The following is a 24,860-nucleotide window of genomic DNA, read 5'->3' on the forward strand; positions in this document are numbered from 1 at the left end:
CTGGAGCTTACAATCAGTCCCAATACAGTCAGTCCAGGGGTCTGTGTCCCCGGTCCAGTTAGTCCAGGCGGTCTGTGACCTCTGGTCCAGTCAGTCAAGGAGGTCCGTGACCCCGGTCCAATTAGTCCAGGGATCTGTGACTCTGGTCCAGTTAGTTCAGGGGTCTGTGTCCCCGGTCCAGTCAGTCCAGGGGTCTGTGACTCTGTTCCAGTTAGTCTAGGAGTCTGTGTCTCTGGTCCAGTCAGTCCAGGGGTCTGTGACTCTGGTCCAGTCAGTCCAGGGGTCTGTGACTCTGTTTCAGTTAGTCTAGGAGTCTGTGTCTCTGGTCCAGTCAGTCCAGGGGTCTGTGACTCTGGTCCAGTCATTCCAGGGATCTGTGCCACCAGTCCAGTTAGTCCAGGGCTCTATGACTCTGGTCCAGTCAGTGCAGGGCTCTCTGATCCTGACCCAGGGAGAGCTCAGGTCTAGTAAATCTTACAGGTCACCCTGAATCGCCAGTTTTATTGATGTTTGCTCCCAATGATCCCTTAGTTACTTTATTGAACAGACCACCTGTTTAATCGATCATAGTCCAGGTGATCCAGGCCTTTATTAATTGATCAAAGCACTGTTATTTACTCCTGGTCCTGGAGTGTGACAGGTAAATTTATGAGTGAGAGCCTTATAACAGTGCCAATTGAGTCTAATTGCATTTAGAGTGTATTCAAACCATTAAGAGTCCAGGAAAGGACATCAATATGCCCTTTGATTATTTGCAGGCTCCCTTTAAAACCCACTGGGAAAGGTTCAAGATGCTTCTAAATCTGGAGGTCTCAGTCCTGGTCCAAATCCAGGTATTAAGAGCCTAGGATGGAATAAAGATTAAAAGATACAAAAGCCCTCCAGGCTCAGAAATCAAATCAAATCAAATCAAAGTTTATTTATCAGATGCACAACAAAATGGCATGCAGCAGCAGTAGTTGCTGGCAATGAATTGTCTTTTTCTGCGAGCTCACAAAAACCACAAGAATCACAGAAATCACAAAATTCACAAAATCACAAAATTGAGGTTACATTTTTTTAAATGGAATAAAACTCAATATGAGTAGAGCTGCTATGTGTCCATGGTGTATGCAATATATACAAGTAGTGCAGTTATGCTGAATACAGTGAAAACTGTGTGTCCATGTAGCCATTACAGGTGATTTGCTAAAGGAGCTGCAGGTTGGCTATTTAGCAGTCTAAACCAGTCTACTTAACTGGTTCCATTCTTCACCCCTCTGCTCTTCTTAATACCATCTTCCACGGTCTCCTCTATTGTTATTGTTGTATTGTTGTAATTATAATTGTGTCCTGTCTTGTGAAATTTTCTTATTTATTGTTGTAGTCTTCTTATTGTTATTGTCATCCTGTAAAGCACTTTGAGAAGCCACCTTTAAAGGCGCTATATAAAATAAAGTTTATTATTATTATTATTATTATAAAGTCTCAACAGTGAATAACAGTCTTATAGTCTCAAAAGTGAATATCAGAGCTCTGGGGCCAGGATTGGCCCTTCATTCCATGTTATCTTCATATTTCCACAGCCTTTCCTTTACTTATGTGCTTTGTGAGGAGACTGTTCAAGACTTTTTTCTGTTGGGGACACAGTCTCTTTCTGCAGGATCAAGATGGCTAAAGTCTCATAAGCACTTGGCTCACCAATGACTGGAGTGGTTGCACCCTGGATTCAGTTCTGCTGTCTGCTGTCTGGAGTTGGTATGTGCCTCCAGTTCATGTGTGTTTCTTATAGGTTTGCCCCGGTTTCTTCCCATAGTCCAAAGCCATGCTGGTGGGTTAATTGGCTTCTGGGAAAATTGGCCCTGGTGTGAGTGTGGGCATATCTGTGCCCTGCAATAGGCTGGTGTCCCTGTGTTAACATAGTCATTCATCTGTCCTGCCTTGTGCCTGTGGCTTATGGCTCGCTCACATTGTTTCGAGGATGCAAACGACGCATCAGCATAAACACCTGTCTTTTCCCCGAGTATCCTCCCTGAGTTTTGCATTGAAAGTTTGTTTTTCCTGCCGGCACGCCAGAACCCCACACTTAGACATGATCTGTCAGGTGTTTTTGGTTTAAATCATTTTAATTTCAGTTGCTGCCCGCTTCTCGGCCTCCGCTAATCCCGCTGTATCACCTGCGATCGTCTGCAGTCTGGACTGGTCCGCTCATCTGGATCTGAGCAAAGTACAGAAATGACCAGGGGGCCGATTGCTCATCAAAGAACCTGTGGCCACCAGCCTACCAACTCGGAGGTTGTACCTCCTTAGATAGATACTTTATTGATCCCGTGAGGGAAAGTGCAGCGCAACAGCAGCTTTACACAGACAACACAGCCACAGTGTAACGAATGATACAATAATAATAAAAATAATAATACAATACATACAATACAATCAGTACAGTGAGGGGTGCACTAAAAGAGTTACTCACAGTCCGGACACACAAAGAACAAACTAGAACAGAACAGTACGCAGAAAAATCGTAGCACACATATGAAAATAAATATAGATCTAAATATAGATATAGATATAAATATAAATGTATTGCACGGGTCCCTGGCATATATTGCACAAAAAACGGGAAAAGAAAAGAAGAGGACAGATGTAGCAGTAGATGTGTAGATGCGTTCAGTCCAGAAACAGGTCACTGTCAATGTTGCCTCTGCCCAGACGCAAGGTGGATGCGTTGTACAGTCTTATGGCAGAAGGCAAGAATGACCTCCTGTAGCGCTCCCTGTCGCACCGTGGATGAATCAGTCTATTGCTGAACATGCTCTTCATTTCTACAAGCCTGTCATAGAGGGGATGGGAGATGTTGTCCATGATGGCCTCTAGTTTGGACACCATTCTCCTCTCAGCTACTACCTCCAAGGGGTCCAGGTCAGACCCAATGACAGAGCTTGCTCTCCTGATGAGCTTGTTCTGCCTTTTAGAATCCACAGCTCTAATCCCAGGGCCCAAGCATACCACTGCGTAGAAAATGGCGCTCGCCACCACCGACTGATAGAACAAATGTAGCATCTTACTACATACATTGAAGGACCTGAGCCTCCTCAAGAAGTAAAGCCGGCTCTGTCCCTTCTTATAGATGGCCTCGATGTTCTTAGACCATTCCAGTCTATCGTCAATGTGCACTCCCAGGTACTTGTACGAGTCCACCATCTCCACGCCACTCCCATGGATGTAGATAGGAGTAGGTTTGACCTTTTTCCTCCTGAAATCTACCACCAGTTCCTTTGTCTTTGTTACATTTAGTTCCAAGTGGTTCAACCCGAAGTTCAAAGTCCGAAGTATAGAGAGTGAAGAGGAATGGAGAAAGAACTGTCCCTTGAGGTGCCCCTGTGTTACTCACTACCTGTTCAGACACACAGTTCTGAAGTCTCACAGACTGTGGTCTGCCTGTCAGGTAGTCAGTGATCCACGAGGTCATGGAGGCATCGACTTGCATATCCTCCAGCTTCCTCCTTAGAAGTAAGGGCTGGATGGTATTGAAGGCACTGGAGAAGTCTAAAAACATGATCCTTACAGTGTTGCCAGCCCTGTCCAGGTGTGAGTAGGCCCTTTGCAGCATGTAGATGATCACATCCTCCACACCAACACTCGGCTGGTAGGCGAACTGTAGGGTGTCCAGTGATGAGCTGACCAAGGGGTCTCAGGTGGGATAAGACCAACCTCTCCAGTGTCTTCATGACGTGAGAAGTCAGTTCAACTGGTCTGTAGTCGTTGAGGACAGAGGGGCGCCCTTTCTTTGGTACCGGGACCAGGCATGTCTTCCAGAGCACCGGGACACTCTCCAAGCGCAGGGTCAGGTTGAATAGTCGCTGGAGCACTCCGCTCAGCTGATCAACACAGGCCCTCAGAACTCTGGGACAGATGTTATCTGGCCCTGTGGCCTTACCCTGGTGCAGCCTCTTCAGCTCCTTCTTCACCTGGTCAGCTGTGATGGTCAGCCTGGCCTGGGGGATGGTGCTCATAGGGCTTTCAGTGCTGCAGGTGTTAATGGCGGAGGTGTTGGAGTGGCAGCTGTGGGGGATGGGTGGGTGAGTAGCTGTCGGGGGTTGTAGCTGTAGGCGGCCATGTTTGTGGGGGGATGGAGGAGGTGTTAGGCAGTCGCAGCTGTGAAGGGTTAGGGAGCGTGTGGCTGTGGGGGGATGGGTGTTGAGCCACAGAGCACCCAGAATCAAACCTGTTAAAGAACTGGTTCAACTCGTTGGCCATCTCCAGGTTCCCCTCTGTTGCACCCCCAGCCTGTTTGAAGCCAGTGATCTCTCTCATGCTGATCCATACATCCCTTACCCTATTCCTTTGCAGCTTGTCCTCTACTTTCCTCCTGTAGGCGTCCTTGCTCTCTCTTAACTTCTGCTTTAGCTCCCTCTGTACACGCTTGACCTCTTCCTTATCCCCCCTCCTAAAGGCTCTCTTCTTGTCATTCAGAAGAGCCTTCAAGTCGCTGGTGATCCAGGGTTTGTTATTGGAAAAGCAGTGTACGTCTTTGGTGGGGATGGTTTTGTCTACGCAGAAGTTAATGTAGTCAGTGACACAGTCCACCATGCTGTCTATGTCGTCCCCATGTGGTTCGCACAGCACATCCCAGTCGGTGGCCTCCAAAGCACCACGTAGATCCTCCATAGCCTCTTGAGACCATCTCCTCACAGTCCTCATGGTTGCAGGTTGACGCTGGACAATAGGCTTGTATAGTGGTGTAAGCAAGACAAGGTTGTGATCTGATCTGCCAAGGGGGGGAAGGGCTGTGGAACTATATGCATCCTTAGCATTGGCATATAATAAGTCCAGTTTTTTGTTTTCTCTGGTCGGGCACTTAACAAATTGGTGGAAAGTAGGCAAAGTGGTGGAAATAGATACGTGGTTAAAGTCCCCTGAAATAGCTATAAAAGCGCTAGGGTGCTTTGTTTGTAGACTGGCTGTGACTGTGTTTATGACGTCACACGCTACCTCTGCGTTTGCCGTAGGTGGAATGTAAACAACAACAAAGATGGCGCATGTAAACTCCCGCGGTGTCCGGGTTACAGACGCGCTCCTTAAAATGAGTATGTCCACCATCTGTTGTTGACAAGCACCGCGAGCCCCCCTCCTTTCCTCTTACCACTCTCGGTGTTTCTGTCCGCCCGCACCGTCTGAAAGCCGCCGATGGTAACGTTCGAGTCCGGAATAAGTTCCTGCAGCCACGTCTCGGTGAAACACATGATACTGCATTCACGATACTCCCTCTGGCTTCTCACCAATGCTCCCAGTTCGTCCATCTTGTTCACTAAGGACCGCACATTTCCCATGATGATCAAAGGAAGGTAGGGTTTAAATCTCCTTCTCTTCGCCTTTTGCGTCGCACCAGCCCTACAGCCTCGGCTTCTCCTCCTCAGCTCCTCCGGCACCAATGGCTTCTCTCCAGTGAGTAGAGCCGGACGCGCTAGCGCGATCAGCTGGTCATGCGTGTAGACAATGCCTCTGTAGCTATCGGCATTGCAACCCGATAGAAACAGAGGTCTGAGTATCAGAAAAAACAAGAAAAAGCATGTCAGCTTTCTAGTATCCATCATGTTGTGATCGCAAATCTAGTTGCCGGCAAAGGTATGAAGAAAAAACACTAACACACTAGCATTAACTAACTGAAAGAAACAAAAAGACAACAAAAAGACACAGACCTGCTGTAGCAGGCTGCCACTAACACGGCGCCATCTTAGACTGATTATCATCTGGTCTTGTTGATGCCGTTGCTTTTTGCCAATTAATCGTTCCGCCTGACTTTGATATCAGCGGTGCTCTTGATTATATGATATTCCATCCTCCCACCTGTTCCACCTCATGCAGTTCAGGGTGGTGGGACAGCCAGAGCTTATTCCAGTAAACAGCAGGCACAAGGAGTGGTACTCCATCACACTGGCACTAACTCTCCCAGACGTCAGTGAACATACCAGCATGCCTTTCGACTGGGGAGCAGACTGGAGCACCCTAGAGGAAACCCAGCGTGAGCACAGTGTCGAATATACAAACCAGACCAGAAGCAGAGCTGAACCCAGCGTCCCAACGCTGAGAAACTGCAGTCCTAAAGCCCCTGTGCCACTTCACAGTGCATTGGCAGACCCATTTGAAATCCTCCCCCAGGGAAGACAAAACCACTCAAAACGACAGCCACAAATGTCGGGTTGAGAAGTGCCGGGCCATTCCCCGACCGGATTTGCTTCTCCGACGCGTTGGCACGTCGTGCGCAGGCTTGGCCAGGCATCGCGAGCTGGTCACCCCTGCTCCTAAGCCTCAACCCTGCCTCCTGTGTTTCAGGCCTCTGGGAGTTGGTCTCACCTCACCGCTACCACTTCGTGAGCAAGCGCAGGACGTGGGCGGGGGCTCGGGCGTACTGCAGGGGCCAGTACACGGACATGGCTACCGTGAGTGGGCCAGCCGACCTGGAGCAGCTCCTTGCCACCACCGAGCCGGTCAAGGGCTGCGCCTGGACCGGCCTGTACTATGTCTGGGACCTGTGGCAGTGGTCCCTCGGGGGGGGCTACCTCTACGGCGTGGGGAGGTCTGCTTTTACCAGCTGGCGTGCGGGAGAACCAAACAACTACGGCGGCAAGGAGAACTGCGTGGCGATGGTCGGCGGCGGGTTGTGGGCAGATCGCCCTTGCAGTTTCACGAGCTATTCCGTTTGCTATCAAGGTAAATGGCCCCTGAGTCTTTTACGGCCTTTTACGGTCTTTCTCACGCGACTACTGCATGTGAAGGTGGTGGAGGGAGGGGGGGGCTTGGGAGTACGAGTAATTCCTCCTTATGAAATTCCCCATTGTTCTCGGAATTGAATCCTTTGAGTGGCTCTTGGGCTGATGGGATGGCGGCACCGGGGCCCTGGGTTCAAATCCTGGGGTGGCGAGGTGGAGTTTGCATGTTCTCCCCTTGTGCGTGGGGGTTTCCTCCAGGTGCTCCAGTGTCCTCCCACAGTCCAAAGACGCTCTGGTGAGTGAATTGGCTGCTGGGAATGTTTGGCCCTGGTGTGACTGTATGCGGTGCTTGTGCCTCCGTGCAGTGGACTGGCGTCCCATCCAGGTGGTATCCTGCCTGTTGCTTGCCGAGGCTGCTCCGCGACCCTCAACCCGACTACTGACTGGGGTTCACTTCTTCAGGGGGGGAAGGCGCAGCCGATCAATACTTCCTGGTGGCTGAGGCCAAGAACTGGACAGAAGCCCTGACGTTTTGCAGAGAACATTACACCGACCTGACCCGGGTGAGGAGCCAGAGCGAGAATGAGTTAGTAAGAGTTACGGCCGGAGGCAGGGAGGTCTGGATCGGACTGTTCACCGAGCCCTGGAAGTGGTCCGATGGGGACGTCTCCACTTTCCGCCCCTGGCACGTGGGCGAGCCCAACAATTATGGCGGCATCGAGAGCTGTGGCGCCGTGAATCTTCAGGGGAGTGCGAGAGGCTCCTGGAATGACTATAATTGCAATACCACCTACGCTTTCTTCTGCTACAGTGGTAAGTTATCGCGGTGCCACTTCGACAGCCTTATGGGGGTAACCTTGCGGGGAACGTCGCCTTCACTTTGCTATTCCACGACCGCTTGTCCAGTTCGCACTTGTGGTGGCCCAGAGTCGGTCCCAGGGTGCACTGGGTGCAGTGGTTAGCATTGCTGCCTCGTAGTGCCTGAGCTCTGGGTTCAGTATCTGGGCTGTTGTCTGCATGGAGTTTGAATGTTCTCCTTGTCTTTGCGTGGGTTTTCTCCTGCAGTACAAAGACATGCTGGTAGGTTTTGAATCGGCTCCTGGGAAAATGAGCTGTGGTGTGTGCCCTGTGACGGACTGGCATTACTGCCAGGGTTAACCCTGCCTTGCACCTGTTGCTTGCTGGGATAGACTCTGGAGCCACCTTCAGAGCACCAGTCTTTTGTAATATTGTAAGTGATGTTTTGACGTCCTTGACCATATAACTGTCCCTCAGACCAGGCAGGGTGAATCACTTAATGCTACTTCAGAATGGGGTTTGCCTCTTTTTTTGTCTTCTATGCTGTTTTCATCCTTTCCTCCACAGGGAAGAGAGTGGTGCTGAGAGTAAGGATATTAATGGACTCGGAAGTGAATCCTAATGACCCAGATGTTAAAGAGTGGCTTCTGGTCCAGGTATAGGAAATCGACTACTAGATTGTGTCAGTGTGCATAGGTGGCTTGCGATATTCCAGGCTCCTCGTAAAGAAGAAACTAAGCAAATCATACTGTTGGAGCTGCAGTAGACAAAAAAGATCATCCAGTCAATGCTATGCATAATGAGCCACACATTGCTTTGTTATACAGAAATCAGAAATACACTCAATCATAATGGTTGTCACACATTGCACGCAGTGGGTTCCTACCAATATGAATCATTATTGGGGATTTTCTTTGGTTAAAAAGCAGCATTTTAGGAATTCAGGAAACAATCAGATGAATATAAAGGGATAGTGTACTTATTATTGTAGTGTTACCTCACCTGGCTGGGGAAATCATTTGTGAAGAATGAGCCAGGGAGGCAGTTGCAAGGGTCAAGATAGGATGGAGGGAGGGGAGCAAGAGAAGATTAGCGCAGAGCTGTGGACAGACTGGGAGTATTTATAAACTGGGGAGTGGAAGTGATTAATAAACACAATACAAAACAAACAGAAGAAATTACTATTATCTTCCTTTTGGCATTTTGAATTAAGGGAGCATATGAATAGGCCCAAAAGTGCAGGGTAGAGTTATAGAGTTAATAAGGGCTTTAAACTAGAATATAAGAGAGAGAATACTGGAGATCATAGTTGCAGTTATATCGAAGCGCTGACCTTTCCCTTGCTGGCTTTGTTTATTTTATCATGCCTGCTCACGTTGGATTGCTCAAAGACCCTTCCGAGTAACCACAGCAACCGACGTGGCCACCTGTCAGTCACCTGGTTGCCGTGACAGTGCAATTGGGTGGAAGATCAGTTCCACCTGCTCACAGTCAGCCCTCCGCTCGCTCAGTGTTAGGGAGTTCAGGCTTGAGCCTTGGTGTTCCTTAGTCAAGTTTTCCTTGATTCTTTGACCCCATTTCCCTCGACCTTGCTCTTGGATTGCCCTTGTGTTTGCTCCTTGGCGTCGAAGATTTCTCGCCTCGACCTCGTCTCTTAGCTGCTTCGCTTGGGTATCTATCGGCTCCGGGCTTTGCTTGCTTTCGACATCACCTATCTGGCTGCCTCCCTGCTTCGTTCTGCAACTTTGAATCCCACTACGTCCCACGTTTTCCAGAGCACTCACTCCAGCTGCCACCTCCCACTACAGACCACTATCACCCACCACAGGCGCTGTCTGCTGCTGCTTCCCTGTTTCGCCCGGCGATCGCGTCCTCCCTGCCGCGACAAGACCGCGGCTCTCGTTCAGGAAGACGTACCGGGCCCTGATTTCTGACCCGGGCTGCTGTGGTACTGTCCCCTCCACAGGTGACGAGAGAGCTGTCCAGGCACACCGAGCTGGGCAACACCAGCCTGCGCTGGGGCCAGGAGGACAACGGCGTGGTGTTCTCGAAAGACAAGGAGGAAGATGGTGAGATGCTTAAGCAGCACAGCCTTGGCGACGCGCATTCTGAACGCCAGGAACTTCATCGGTGATGTCTTTGCTCCACAGGGCAGTGCCACCCTATGGGAGACTGAGTGTCGGAGGATCAGTCTGCACAGGATTCCTCTGTGAAACACTGGCGACTGGCCACTGGCAACAGACCGACGTCTAAGAATAATGCAAGCTTCAAATACCGTAGCATTTATATTAAGGTTCAATATATATGGATATAGTATAATATTTTCTCTATGAGTGGTTCTCTGTTTAAACATCAAGGTCTGGTCTCAGTACAGTGAAAATGCATTGAGAGTTGTTTAATGAATATATATATATATTATCACATTTAAATGTAGTAGTAGTATTCAGGTCCAAGGAAATACTTTTTGAGAATTGTTTGCTTTGGCAATCACTGGTGTATTTTTCCTCTCACGTATGTTTGGAAGGGAACATTCGATCAGCCTTACTGGGCAACTTGACTTTCTGACCAGCTGCTCAAAAGTTGGATTTCAAAAGTTTTAAGGAGAATAAAAATGGTTGGTTAGTTGATGGTTGATGACATTGAAACCACAGATCAGAACAGGTGGACTTACAGTAAGTGGAATATGATTAAACGTCAGATTTTCAATTTTGACAGTTTAGAGACTAACAATAGACTAAACAGATTATGAACATCTATTCTACACAGGGGGACGTAGTGGGATCTTTGTAAATTATTCCATGTATTATAAGTACATGTGTACAGAACAAACACTGAGCTCTAATAAGCTGAATTGTCTATTGGTATCATTAACGTTTCATATGTTCTTAAGTAATTTGATTTGTTATAAATAATAATAATTGCTTACACTTATATAGCGCTTTTGTGGACTCTCCACTCAAAGCTCTTTACAGGTTAATGGGGATCCCCTCCACCCCCTTGTGAGCAGGGTGACAGCTGATCCACTGTGAGAGCGGAGGGAGTGTCTCCCTCTACTGCACGGACACCGGAATTCCAGGATTAAGCCGCACTTCCTTAGTGACCGTTGCTATGCACGACTTTCGTTTTTTTTTTATTGCAACAGCAAAAATTTATACCGTACAAACAAGAGTACATATAACATATAACACCAATAACACCGTCAGGGGCTACATACTGTAATACAATTGCACTTGACCAAAAAAAAGACTAAACAAGGTAAAAAAAAGATAAGGTCCACACAACTCTCACATTCTTACATTTAGAAATACTGTATTGTAGATAACGCCCTCATGCCTATTTTAAACTTTTCAAACATGTGTCTCAGACCATTTCATTTAATCAATATAAGAAAGTGTAGTATTAATGATTTAAAAGGAACATACTTCAAGGAACTTCTTGAAGGAGACATACTGTATATATCTGTGCATACTCAGGGTTATAGTGCTACTTAATCACGCTGGCATGTATGGAATAAATAGTGGATTATAGTGACCATGCAGCTTGGTGTCGGTCACCAGAGTAATTAAACATAGCAGTAATTGCCTTTGCTCCTAACAAGGCTGTCAAGAAAGGATCGAGGCTGTCAGGGTTGTATAAATCTTGAATATACCTGCTCAATATCTGGAACTGCAGTCGACTTTCATGAGCGTAAGACATCATCCAAACTAGGTACTGTGTAATCATCGTGGTCGTAGCTCCTCTGTCATCCAATGGAAGCACAAGGCACCCGCGTTCAAGTCTTTTGTGAGATCATGTACATGCATCCAGGATGGATAGTGGTGTACCCTGCTAGTCCAATAAGGGACACACACACACGGAAGAATATGCAGACTCCACCCCGACAGCACTCTGGGTCTGGAATTGAACCCGGGGCCTCTGCAGTACGAGGCAGCCAAGCAAAACCACTGAGCCACAGAGCTGTCCCCCAGGTACTCCATATATATCAAATAAGGAGTCTCAGAGGCTCCTTAACACAATTCTAGCTCCTTAACCTGAAGCACTGGACAATAATGAGACAGGCCAATTTCTATAAAATAAAATAAAAAGCAAACTCGAACTAAATCTCTTCCTACAAAGTGGATGTCCAAAAGCAAACAGAGTTTTAAAAAATGCATCTAGGACTACAACACCATGCTTTGACACCCCCAGGGTGGTAGAAACATTCACCACATAATTACTCTGTAATCAGACTTCCTGCGGTTTCAATGTGAAATATACATCTTTCAGCTCAAACGTGTTCTTGCTCTGTGGTGTTGTCATTGGAAGCTTATTAATATTCGTGTCCAGCATTCATGTTCCATGCGCCTGAAGTGTGTTGCCATCTTAAACAGCTTAATAATAAAAATTAATAATAATCCCTTACATTTATATAGTGCTTTTCTGGACACTCCACTCAAAGCACTTTACAGGTTAATGGGGATCCCCTCCAGCCCCACCTGGATGATGCTCCAGTCCGCTCAGCACACAGCAGCTCTCAGTGGGAAGGAGAGCAGAGGGATGAAGCCAGTTCAGAGATGGGGATAATTAGGAGGCTGTGACTGGTAAAGACCAGGGGGGGATTAGACCAGGACACTGGGGAAACACCCCTACTCTTTTCGAGAAACACCCTGGGATTGTTGATGACCACAGAGAGTCAGGACCTCGGTTTTACGTCTCATCCGAAGGACGGCGCCTGTTTACAGTCTAGTGTCCCCATCACTATACTGGGGCATTAGGACCCACACAGACTGCAGGGTGAGCGCCCCCTGCTGGCCACACTAACACCTCTCCCAGCAGTACCTCAGCTTTCCCAGGAGGTCTCCCATCCAAGTACTGACCAGTTGCGAGTTGCAGGGTGATATGGCTACTGGCTATCCAGCCTGCGTACTTCAAAAATCTTAAAATCTTTTTTAAAAATCTGCGGCCGGCAGAGGAATCCTACTCCTTTGGGCCCCTGAGCAAGGCCCTTAACCCCAACTGCTCCAGGGGTGCTGTACAATGGCTGACCCTGCACTTTGACCCCCAGCTTCTCTCCCTGTCTGTGTGTCTCATGGAGAGCAAGCTGGGGTCTGTGAAAAGACTTTGTGAAGACAGTGGTAAAAATGGCACACAGCACAGCTTCTTCTGGTGCAAGATGACTACAGCCCCTGCTGCCATCACACACAGAAGTGCCAGAATCACCCTGACATGCAGTCTGGAATCCAGGTGGATAGAGTTCAGACATGCGGCATAATCTGCTATAGAGACAAGAAAAGTTTCAGACGTTACCTGCTGCATAACAAAAATAATGTGACTCTGTTATCACCCTAGTGTGTGATACAGTATAATACACACTGATCTGCTCCAGACTCACCTGTGTGTGATACAGTATAATACACACTGATCTGCTCCAGACTCACCCCAGTGTGTGATACAGTATAATACACACTGATCTGCTCCAGACTCACCCGTGTGTGATATAGTATAATACACACTGATCTGCTCCTGTATCACCCCTGTATGTGATACAGTATAATACACACTGATCTGCTCCAGACTCACCCCTGTATGTGATACAGTATAATACACACTGATCTGCTCCACTCTCACCCCCGTGTGTGATATAGTATAACACACACTGATCTGCTCCAGACACTTACCCCAACTCAGCGTGACGCTGTGGTTGGAGCTGTGATGAGTGACAGTACAGCTGTATTCCTCGATCTTACTCTCTCAGATCTCCACACTCTTCCTCAGCTGTCTCCATTGGGTCTGAGCCCACTGGACCACACGTCCTCTCCCTCGGTCTCTCCAGGCCTGGACAAACTGACCTCTATGACTCTAGGACTGAAGCCCCGGTGACCAGACAGGACAGGGAACAGCTCTGTGTGTCTCCCAGATGCTCGGAAGAGACAAACACCTGAGGAGAGACTGAGAGGGAGACCGGAAGCAATGTTAACACACTGAGAATTAGTGTGGACACTGTGCAAGGTGAGGCGACATCGCTGCACAGACAAAATATTGTGTGGCTCCTTTCTGCAAACCTTTACAACCAAAACATGTCAGTATTAGACAATTATACAAATCAAACACATTTTCTCTTTGTCTGTTCCTCAGGCTAAGAAAGGAGATCACAGTAGAACTGGAGCACTGCAGACACGTCCTATTCACACAGGATCACACAAGCTTCACATTCACACAGACACAGACACACACTCACACACGAGCCAATTTCCCATAAGCCAATTTACCCACCAGCAAGTGGGAGGAAACCCACACAAACATGAGGTGAACATGCAAACTCCACACAGACAGCACCCCAGAAACTGCACTGTGCCACCCACTCCTCTGCACATGGGGGAACTTCTTGTGTAGAGCTTCTAGGTGCATTTGTCTCATATTGTATCTGATATCTCTCTGTCTCACCTTTGTGTGGTTTTTGTGTTTCTTTCTGTACTGCAGGAATCTCTTCAGTGTTTCCATACAGTCAGTCTCCAGGAAGAATCTGGTATACTGGTTTTTAATCTTGTTCTGGTTCCAGTCCCTTTGAGTGCCCTCTGCCTCCAGGGAACTTGCTCTCCAGGTCATGTTGTCCACCTCAAAGGACAGGAAGTCTTGTCCATTGAAGCTGTAGTGATCCAACAGAGCCACACTCCCATCATCCTCCAGTCTACAGCCTTGCCACCTCTGGAGCGCATCTGGAGAGAGAGACCGAGGACACTGACACAGACAGAGAGACCAGGGACAGTGACACACACAGAGAGACCAAGGACAGTGACACACACACAAAGAGACCGGGGACAGTGACATCCATTTTCTAACAGCTGTATCCAGTCCAGGGTCACAGGGGGGAGCTGGAGTCTATCCCAGCAAGCAACAGGCACAAGGCAGGGTTCACCCTGGACAGGGCACCAGTCCATCACAGGACACACACACACCCTGGACGGGGCACCAGTCCATCACAGGACACACACATATACACACACACCAAGAAGTCAATTAACCCCCCAGCCTGTCTCTGGACTGGGAGGAAACTGGAGCACCAGGAGGAAACCCCCACAAACACAGTTCAGAACTCCACACAGACAGCACCCCAGGTTCTGAACTGATCCCAGGGCAGGAATAACAACCACTGAGCCTCCCCCAGACATCTATACCTTTTATTTGTACGGAAAGTATTATATATAGAGACATGTAAATATCACTTCTCGAACCTGTTGTTTCCAGCTTCCTGTAAAGTCGTGTGGAAAGTTATTTATTTCTGATACGAAGTAGGAGTGAAACTCCGAAGTAATGAAGACAGAAGTCGGTTCAACGACAAAAGGAGTCAGGCGCCTCTGAAGTCCGCCTACGCGTCAGAAACTGGTGCGCGTTTATGCCCTGGGCCGTTGTCATTGTTTTATTCGGTTATGCAGTTTAAAATATTTTTAAGTTAAAAAGAGCTCTCTACTTCCGTCTCTGAACAGGTTTACGATGATGATACACGCGTTTCCTTGTTCTCTGACTGGCCATGCGGCGGCCATGTGACGAGGAAACGGGAGAGAGCAGGACGAAAATGAAAGAGAGAGAGAGACGGTGGAAATGTGACAGTTAAAATAAACTGCCAGAAGAGAATAACCGTCTCCGTCCCGTCCCTCTCCCTGCAGGCGGAGTGTTTAGTCACCGCCGACCTCTCGTACCCTACAGCAGTTAGTGAACAGGGCACTAGGTACTACTGAGCTTCCGTCCGGACTAAGCCCGGAGAGGACGGCGGTTCACTCACCCGTGGGGCAGCCCGGACCCGGATTCCCGTCTCGGGTTTGACAGCCCGTCTCCTGCGGAGCCGGAGCGGACTGGCGACGCGTACACCGGCCAGGCAGCAGTTTAATCGGAGGTTGTAATCGTGGGGGGGGGGGGGGGATTTAACCTTACGAGAGTTTCTTCTGTTACATTTTTTTTTTCTGTTAGGGAAATTCATATTACAGGATAATGTAAATTTACTATGTAAGGCGTTTAAAGGTCGAGGAGAGGTTGGGAAAGCCCCTGAAACCCAGCGCTGGAAACGTTGTCCGTCTCCACTAGGTATAGAATGCGCTCTTTACACGTCATTCACAGGCGTCACGTTACTCGGGCAACGGAGGTACGCTTATCCTCGGTGGGCAAGTTGATGTAATTCAGTAAAGCTGGAAAAGATACTCAGACACGTTAATTTATCACCTGCATATATTAACAAAGTTATTTTAGATGGACTTGCAGAACTATACTGTAGCTGCCTCGGCATGCGTAGGCTGCAAAGGAACAAGTAAAAGGTTATTCCATGCCTTCTTCAGTTGTTAGAAAGACAGGGCAGTATGCAAAGATAATTTTCTTTTTATCTTTGCTTACTGCAGTTTATCTTTGATGACAACATCAAAGACATTAAGGAATTCTTACAGCTAACAGCTCCACATCAACTTCCTTTTATAACTAACCTCATCAGATCTCTCAACTCCCAACTCTTCCAGTTTCTCACTTCAGAGAACGATAAAAAACTCAATCATCCTCTACAGAGAAAAACCATCAACACCCCTACCACCTCCACCAATCCTAACCTTGTTGTTACTGTACCCTCTGACCTTTCCCTTTCACCCCTTTGCATCCTCAGCTAACATATTTTAATATTACAACACAATTACAATAGATTGTACAGTATTTACAGTTTAAAATTAAGGTAAATATGTCAAAATATCAAAATCCAACTGCACAGTGCTAACAAAACAATGCTTGTCAAGTTCTCAAACAAATCTGCATTGTATTTTTAAAATATTTCAGCAGAGGATGTGACGGGAGTATAAATGACGATTCGACGATCATTTTTCTTGGGTGAATATGGTTTTCTGGGGAGTTGCGATGTTGGGCATTATTGGACATTTTTGACACGTGTTGAACAATCGCATTTCCTACAAATATTAAAATGGCTGTGATTTAGCTGAGAAATCCAATCGACCGATGCGAAAACAATGTTTACATCGCAAAAGAAACCCGACCCTGGGTGGACTTGAACCACCAACCTTTTGGATAACAGCCGAACACGCTAACCGATTGTGCCACAGAGACTGACTGGTGGAATATTTTCTCGAATCAAAAAAAAAATATCTTACCGTTCTTTTTGCCAGCCGGTAATATTTCTTCTGCACTGATAACCAAAAACTGAATTTCATGTTTCGCAAGCTGTGTGAATTTAATCAAAAACAAGTTTTCCAGAAAGGAAATGAACACATGCATTTAACGAAGTCAAGCCCTTTGTGATTGCCCAAAATGGTACGTTCTGTACTACAAGATAAGAAGAAATACACAGCTGGGATTTGAGCATAGGTTCTTTTGTCTAATTGAGAAGCGCTTTAACCAACTAAGCTACGGTGACGGGATGACTGTCACCTTTTACAGCTACTTGGACACACTGCTCTGAGACATCTGCGTTCAGAAAGTGTTGAACCTGCTCTCAGAGCAAATTGCCTCTTTTACATACAGTAGCAGCCCCGACACTAAGAAACGAAGAGAAATGGCTTTTATTGGGCATTTTTCATGTCCAATGCGTTTGACATTTCCCAAGGGCGACAGAGTTCTTTTGCAACACTATTTCTTCTTCTTTTTTCTTTCTGTACGCTTTGATAAAAAACGAGAAATCATGCAAGGGAAAAATGTCTTTTTTTCATAGAGAAAACGTGTACCAGGAAATGTTGTGTTGAGAAGAAGTGATTTAACATGATACGTGACCTAATTTATCGGAGCGAATGCTCACCCAGCAAGGTCTGGAGAAGTTGGAGAGTCTGGTGGATGTGATAATTATACGGTGTTGTGGAAGAAAACAGTCTTTCTTTGAATTCTCAATCAATTGGAATTTCAGTGCGGAACATAAAGCCTTTGTCTGATTTAAAGAGATTATATTTTAAAACTCATAAAAAATCAGAAAACACACGTTTCTCACTTTGAAATTTTAGACGGGGCGGTATATTACTAGTAGCAACGCTGAGCACACTATTGGGGAATTCAGGTTATGTGAAATACCAGCAGTTTAATAAATAACGCATCTGATGTTGGATCATAAGATTGTAGGTTTGACTTCTACCTGGCTCATGTAAATTTTATTCAAGCTCCTCAGTAATAGATGTCTATTATGTAATGAACCGCACCTGAAAGCAAACATTGGGTCTGTTTCCTTTGTTTTCCAGCATGAAATAGCAAATCGTTACAAAAAGTACCTGCTAATGTCCAATAGCGTTTTTTTTTTTCAAATTACATTTTCAGGCTTCAGACACTTTTTAATAAAACAAAAGTGTCCAGAAACTCCCTAACTTTCAGGTTTGCTTGAACCTGTATTAAAAGAAATTATTTGAAACTTCCGGGATTCCATTCTCTGATGTAGCTGTCTCTAAAGACGGATGTGATGTTTCGCAGATGTGAACTGTGCCTTCTCTCTTGTGTTCAAGGGTATTCGCTGTGGGAGATCCTAACTGTATGTCCAGTAGGGCTCTATTTTGTTTAGATTATCTATGTGGTGTACAGATAGAACTCAACTACATGGTGTGAATTCCGTGTTCAGGACGAGCAGAACCTGAAAAACTAAAAGCAGACCTCGACATAATTTGAACACACAGCCTTCTGATGTGGAGTCAGACATGCTACCTTTGTGCCACAAGGTCACAGCTCTCAGCTGTTTTGAATTCCCCAAAGGAGACAAATCAGCTTCACAAAAAATTCTCCTGTGAAGAGCGCCGCTCTTCCGAAGAGAGTCTCTTCATCTCAGATTATATTTTATTCTTCCTGCGCAGCTCTTGTGCAGGTGTTGTTCTTGATAACAGATCCAGGAACACTGACTGTTTTTCTATTTTTTTTTAATTAAGTACCCCATGGTGCAACGGTAGCATGTCTGACTCTAAATCCCGAAGTTAATTTTCAAAGTATATCGGAGTCAACTGATACTGATCAGGTTCTGCTGCTGCTGAACCCGCAGTCTTCACCTTAAAGTTTAATTCCCCAAGCCTTATATGTCCATCCCTTCTCGTCAAAACTCATATTTTCACAGGGTACCCTTCAGAAATCGCAGTATAGAATGAAAAACTCCAGTAGATCTCGGCCGCTGTTGGTGATTTTCCTTTAAAAATAAATGAATCTCTGGAAATTTTACGGAGTGTATTACTTTCACTGAGACCGAGGAGTGTTAAGATGTACATGAGTCTTTGTGGCTCGGTTGTTAACCAAAAGGGTGGTTTTATGTTTCACACTAAATTGAGATCTTGAAACCAAAATAGTTAGAAATATGGAACACAACCGTTGTTCCCCAAGAAGGAAAGCTGTTTTGTACTGACGTCACTCCTTTTTATGTAACCCAGATTGTGAAGACAACTCTGCCCTATCAAAGGAAAATGTTACACAAAAGTTGGAAAGCACACTCTGAACCCATCTGTATATTTGATTCCCGTGATCCGTTCAAAGCTGCTTAGTACTTTGCAAGCAAATCAAATCATTTCAGGGAAGAAACTCAGTTTAATGAACTACTTTTGTATTTTCACTCATTGATTTTGATCTTTGTATTCTCTTCGCATTCTCAGCAATAATATTTCAAAATTACAGTTCGGATTTATTGGAAAACTTCACAAGCATTATGAGATTAGGACTGTACAATTGTTTTTTAATATCTTGGTATATTTACCTTCATTTTAATATAGATATAACCATAAATGTTGTTAAGCATATTGTACTTTTGTCGTACTTTTTAAAACATTTTAGCTGAGGACACACGGCGACTATTATACAGTACCTTGTGATACATGCAAGACATCTGTAAACGAAGATGTAATTACAATAAAATTGGCAATTCACAGAAAACCACAATTTGTATAATATTATTCCTCTAAATCAATGATCAATTGAAGGATTTGAAGAAACTATCAAAGAAACAGCAGCAATAGCAGATGATTTTGGTTTTGAACCCATCTTTACACCTCAATAATCCATTTGTCCTCGAAAAAAGAAAAGACAGGGATATTTTGAGTCTCATAATTATCCTCTTCTTGATCCAAAAAAAGCGTTTATTGCTTCTGTACTTTTTTGGATTTTCTTACGAAGATCTCACGAAGTATTGCCAGGATCTATATTTAGTGTTCGGTAGCGATAACACTGCTGATATTGATTGAGTAAAAATCTGTGATGTATTGACAGCTTTATCTGAAGCGAGAAATCCTCGAACACCGCTTATGAAGTGTTGGGATTCATACCAAGAAATACCTTTTGTTTTCCCACCCAAAATGCTACTATTGCATTACACATTATGCAAACATTACCAGTTTTAGTAGCTTCTGGGCGCGATTTTCCAAAACTGAAACTAATTACAAATTATTTAAGATGAACCATGTCCAAAAATTGTAAATCAGGACTAATATAATATCAAGTGAAATTACTACAGAAGAAAAGGTTTAACTGAAATATGAATAAGACTATGCAAGCCTACAAAATAGAATAATTCAATTTATATAACTTATTCTTTTCTTATTTGAGAAATGGGCTCACATACCGGAAGACACTAACGTTTCTCTTCGTTAGAATATGTGAATAACAGTTTAACCCCAAATGTCTGTAATTGTGATTCTGTTAAAATTCAAAAAAGCATCTATCAATAGTAAGAAATTATTAAGAAAGGAAGAAATTGTGTTATTTCATAAACTGTAAGACATGAAGACATTTACAGGTTATATCCTTTGCTTTGTCTTTTAACACAAGCGTTCAGGATCCAAGCCCATGTTCGGATGGTTGTGTTTCTCTTGTAATCATCAAATGTCATTGTTTTGTCCGTCAGTTCTTTCTCGAGTTGTACCATGGATATTTTATACCATCAACACTTTTCATGCTCTTTTGCATTTTCCTTCACATACGGAAAAAAACTCAAGGCGTTCTTGTCACTGTGCTACACAGTAGAGGACACGCAGTGAGGAATTCGCGCAGCTTTCAGCTCAGTGCGGAATCCAGAGGGAGGACTCGCTCGGTGAATGATCTCTCAGGAAATCCCGGGTGAGGTTTTTCTGCAACAGCCACGACAAGTGTGAAGACGTTCTCTGGATTTCCTGAATGTGACTTTAAATTAGTTCACATTCTTTGGTAGTTAACAGAACTAAATGCTTTGGAGGTACATCTAAAACTGCAGAGAACACTGTAGCACTTCGAGTTTAATTGTGTAAACCTGGCTCTCTATGAACACGAGCAAAGAGTTCTCACTCGACAGAAGACTGCGATGTGAGCACAGTAACATAAAGCACTTGAAGATGCTAGGGATTGAACCTGGGACCTCATACATGTAAGACAAGCGCTCTACCACTAAGCTACACCCCCGACATAGAGAACTTTCGAAGATGTGCAGGTGCTCACAGACCACAATCAATCTTTTGCATCTTTTAAGTGCTCTTGATTAAACTATGCATAGAAAAACAGCAGTACTGATGATTTTCATGGACTGATGCACACTTGTTCTGTACAACTCCAGTGATAAAACCTTGTCTGTAAATATTGTAGAACGTAAAAGGGTGAAACAACGCTCCAACCACAGGAATGGTAACAGAAAGGATCATTTTCTTATTTAATACCTCCTTTTGAGATGCCTTGTCAACGGACACAGACGTTAGAGCTGAACAAATATTTTGTACACAAGACGGCAGTGCGATATTAAAATTCCTGTCTTCTTGATGGATTCAGACTGGTAGCCAGAGGACGCCGGGACAACGCCCATTGGACAACTGCTGGAACAGAGGCTGCAACAGAGCTTGTCAGCTGGTTTGGTGTTCGTGCCGGGAGATTCCAAATCCATACACAGTGGATAAGTAAACCCCATGTTCTACATTCTGTCTCGAGAATTCAGTTGTACCTCAAAAAAAGTTGTTATCAATTTAATTCATGAGTAATGTATTTACTTCCGAGTTTAGAGTAACAGTGGGTAATAACACTGATTAGCGATTTGGTAACCGAACGATATATATTGACATATATTCTCTGTTGTGTATCTTTGTGTTTGCATCTCTTCGAGATTATATACCTTGTATATTGATAACCCTCACAGTAAGGTCTGCCGCTCGTATCCAGGCAGACTAGTATATGTTTGGTGCACAATTTATGTTAATAAATGTATCTCGTGTATTGAACCCGTGTGTGTGCGTTGTTAGTTGTTCTGACGATTGATTTTCTAAAAGCCACAACGAACAACCTCGTGATTACTGCTACAATTAATAATTGTCTCAGTAAACCCATCAAACCTCTACACTTGTATAGTATAATTTATTATCTGTACCTGCAAATCCCCAATATTACTGCTGTCTCCTGAGAAACACAAGTGTAGAGTCAAATCATATGAAATAATACAACAAATCTATTCAATTAACACCCAGATGTGACAGAACACTTTTAAGACTTATACCCCTTTAAATAAGTATTTCCTTAATTTCAGTTCTCTTCCCTCCATGGGATACCTGAAAATTCACTATAGCATAATAAAGGCTGTGCATGCATTACCTGTAATACAGCTACTAATAAAGATAACATTAAAGTTGATTATTAAGAAATCACACTTTTATTAATAAAATATGTTTTGATAAAAGAAGTCTTAATAGAACCTAGGTAAATCCCTGTAGTAGTCTAACAACTACAAAAAAGAAAAAAAAAACAGAACAACTTCAAAACAAAGAGAAAAAGAACATTAAAAACAAATCTTGGTAACAACAAAAACACAGAAAAGTGAGTGCTTTTTCAAGTCTTCGGTACTCCATCGTGCTCCTCTCATTTCAGTAGACCTCTCTCATATATTTGTGTATAGGTCTGCTGGAGGTCCATTGCTGATGGTAATTTAAGTAGGGAGCTGTGTCAGCATGTGTGGACTGCATAAGAACAAGTAAAATTTTATTTCATGCAGAAAAGAGAAGCAAACAACGTTTGAGCTTTGGAGCCTTCTTCAGGTCTGACAAGGAACAAACCTTTACTTGTTCCTTTGATGTTAATTTAGACCTGATCTCCAGCAAATACTTAACAGGACCTAAACTGGTCAGTTAGTTTAAATAGTTGAAGATATAGGCCACACTGCTCCAGGTGAGGCTTGAACTCAATCTCAGCATGAGTTCGATCGCACCACTGGAGCTGCAGAAGTCTTTTTTTACACAGACTAATGCAATTGCAATTTGTCACGAAACAAACGAGAACTGCAGCTGTACACTTGAGACAGGACGCTACTGTATTTTTTTTGTTTAACACTCCAGTCGAACAAGCCGACATGTCACTATTGCTAAATCGTTACAAAAGACGCCAACTAATGACCAGTTTTATTTTTAACAGAACTTTACTGAAAGTTAAACTTATAAAACTACCTGAGCAAATAAATACAACAATTATTGTTCCTCTGACCTTCTCAGTATTTCTTTTTTTAAATTAATACATTTATTTATCCATGGTGTGCCTTGTGCTTACTTTTCAGAACTCTCTCTCCTGTGTCAGTAGGAGCTTACATTTCAAATTAAGTTCTTTAATCAGTTCCAATATCTTCCTTTCAAAGTAGGGAAGAGCAAGCTGGCATGTTGTTTTGCCTGTGGTTATTCTTTATGACTATATCTTCTGACACCTGTGCACAATCCTACAACATTACAAGAGAAGCACTATAACAGGAGTCATAAAAATGCAAGAAGCCACTTTGAACAATCTTTCGGAATTGTAAAACAACTAACGCTTTGCTTGGCTGTCATTTGGTTTGTATACCAGTCCATCAAGAGCCAGCACCATCATCATCAGGTCATGTGCAGTCCTACACAACCTTGCGATTGACTGGGATGAGCTACCTTTTCCATCTCCATGGCATGCAGCACACTCTGGCTGTTTCAACACAGTCATTATTGGACCACAGTGCACTGTCTCTTCTGTCCTGTGGCTATCATAATCACTTTTAAGAAGCCAAGTTTTTTTTCTTTAACATGTGCTTGGGTGCCACCCATTTCCTTATTATCCCTGCTTTCCAGCGGCTGACCCTACCTGTGTAAATAATGTCCTAGTAGTTCTAGTGCCCTGTGTAGTCTTATAAGTGTATAGCGTGTTGTTAAGTAATTACCACCCTAAAGATGTGTACGTGTTCTGTCAGTCTCCTCATGTGCATGTATATCCTGTGTTTGGTTTTGTGGTTGTAAAAGAATAAAGCTATTGCTTGGTTTGTTAATCGCGTCTCCACTGGGCCTTTGTTCTGAGAAGAACCTCTAAATGCTACATTGGTGTCAGAAGCGGGCAGGATGGACAAATCTTGGCAGACATTAGCTGATTCTGTCAAGTGCTGTCTGACTCTAAAAGAGACAGAACCCATCGGCAGCGCACATAGGGAGCCTGAGCAACTCCTGGGTGTGACAGGTGGCCACAGCCCTTACCAGGGCTATCCAGTAGTGGTCCTGCCGGTAGAATTGGGGCGACTGCCCGCTACTCCCGCCCAGTGGATGCCCCAAAGAGAAGATACCCTCCCTGCTGGAGCTGACCAGCGATTCCCACACCCATCAGTGCAGGTGCAACCCGGTCGCTACGACGGGGAAGCGCCTTGGGAAACCTACAAGGCGCAGTTCCAGCTCGCGGCCTGGACGAATGGCTGGTGCCGGGCAGAGATGGAAGGAGTGGCCTGCCAGGTGCTCCTGGACGTCCCGGAGGAGGACAGAGGCGAATACACGGCGCTGGCGGCGGCTCTCCAGCTGCGTTTCGGTGTGGAGGAGGCGCCGGACTTGATGCGGGAGAGGCTGGCCCTGCGGCGGCGCCGACCAGGAGAGCGACTGGGCCCGGTTGCCGCTGATGTCGCGTTCCTCGCCCGCCGAGGATACCCAACTTTTCCCCGGGAGGCGCAGGGGGAGATGGCTCTCCAGGCCTTTCTCAAGGCCCTCTCACCCGAGGAGCTGCGGCACCAAGTGCATCGCTGGAGCAGGCCTTGGCTGAGGCCGTGTTCAGGGTGGCTGGAAGCGCCAGCAGACACTGCTGGCTGACCGAGGCGGCGACGGAGGAGTCCAGCGAGGGGGAAGAGGAGCCAGACCTTGCAGCGACCCCTGCGGAACAGCCCCACACGCTGCTTTGCGACCGCTGCAGGAAGAGGGAACTCTGAGCCCGGTTCTGCCGGGCACCCGAACCTCGCACTCCTCGATCGGCGTCGGGAAACGGGAACGGGGCGACTCAGCGTGTGGAAGGCTGCCACTCGAACACCTCACCCCCCGCTCCGGAGAGCGCTGTTAAGACCGGCGCCCCTCACGCCACCGTGGGGCGAGTCGGCTGTAGCCGGGGCCTGTACCTCCACTGCCGAATCGAGGACCAACCCTGCCTGGCCCTACTCGACGCCGGTTCATCGGTAACCTTACTCCGGCCGGGCGT

General features: G+C 45.6%; 1 protein-coding gene and 1 non-coding gene across 2 annotated transcripts; one reads left to right on the forward strand and one right to left on the reverse strand.

The window, feature by feature from the left end:
- Window positions 1–5,955: 5,955 nt before the first annotated feature.
- Window positions 5,956–13,349, forward strand: LOC138242527 (macrophage mannose receptor 1-like). The gene is made up of 6 exons (XM_069198061.1): window positions 5,956–6,004; window positions 6,316–6,693; window positions 7,155–7,505; window positions 8,058–8,146; window positions 9,457–9,559; window positions 13,225–13,349. The coding sequence occupies exons 1-6, from the start codon at window positions 5,956–5,958 to the stop codon at window positions 13,347–13,349; spliced, it is 1,095 nt and encodes a 364-aa protein (XP_069054162.1).
- A 7,410-nt stretch (window positions 13,350–20,759) lies between these two features.
- On the reverse strand, window positions 20,760–20,831 carry trnav-uac (transfer RNA valine (anticodon UAC)). Its single transcript has one exon. It is a non-coding gene; the product is annotated as a tRNA-Val (tRNA).
- Window positions 20,832–24,860: the final 4,029 nt, after the last annotated feature.

The sequence above is a fragment of the Lepisosteus oculatus genome, chromosome 14, assembly GCF_040954835.1.
Source record: "Lepisosteus oculatus isolate fLepOcu1 chromosome 14, fLepOcu1.hap2, whole genome shotgun sequence".
NCBI lineage: Eukaryota > Metazoa > Chordata > Actinopteri > Semionotiformes > Lepisosteidae > Lepisosteus > Lepisosteus oculatus.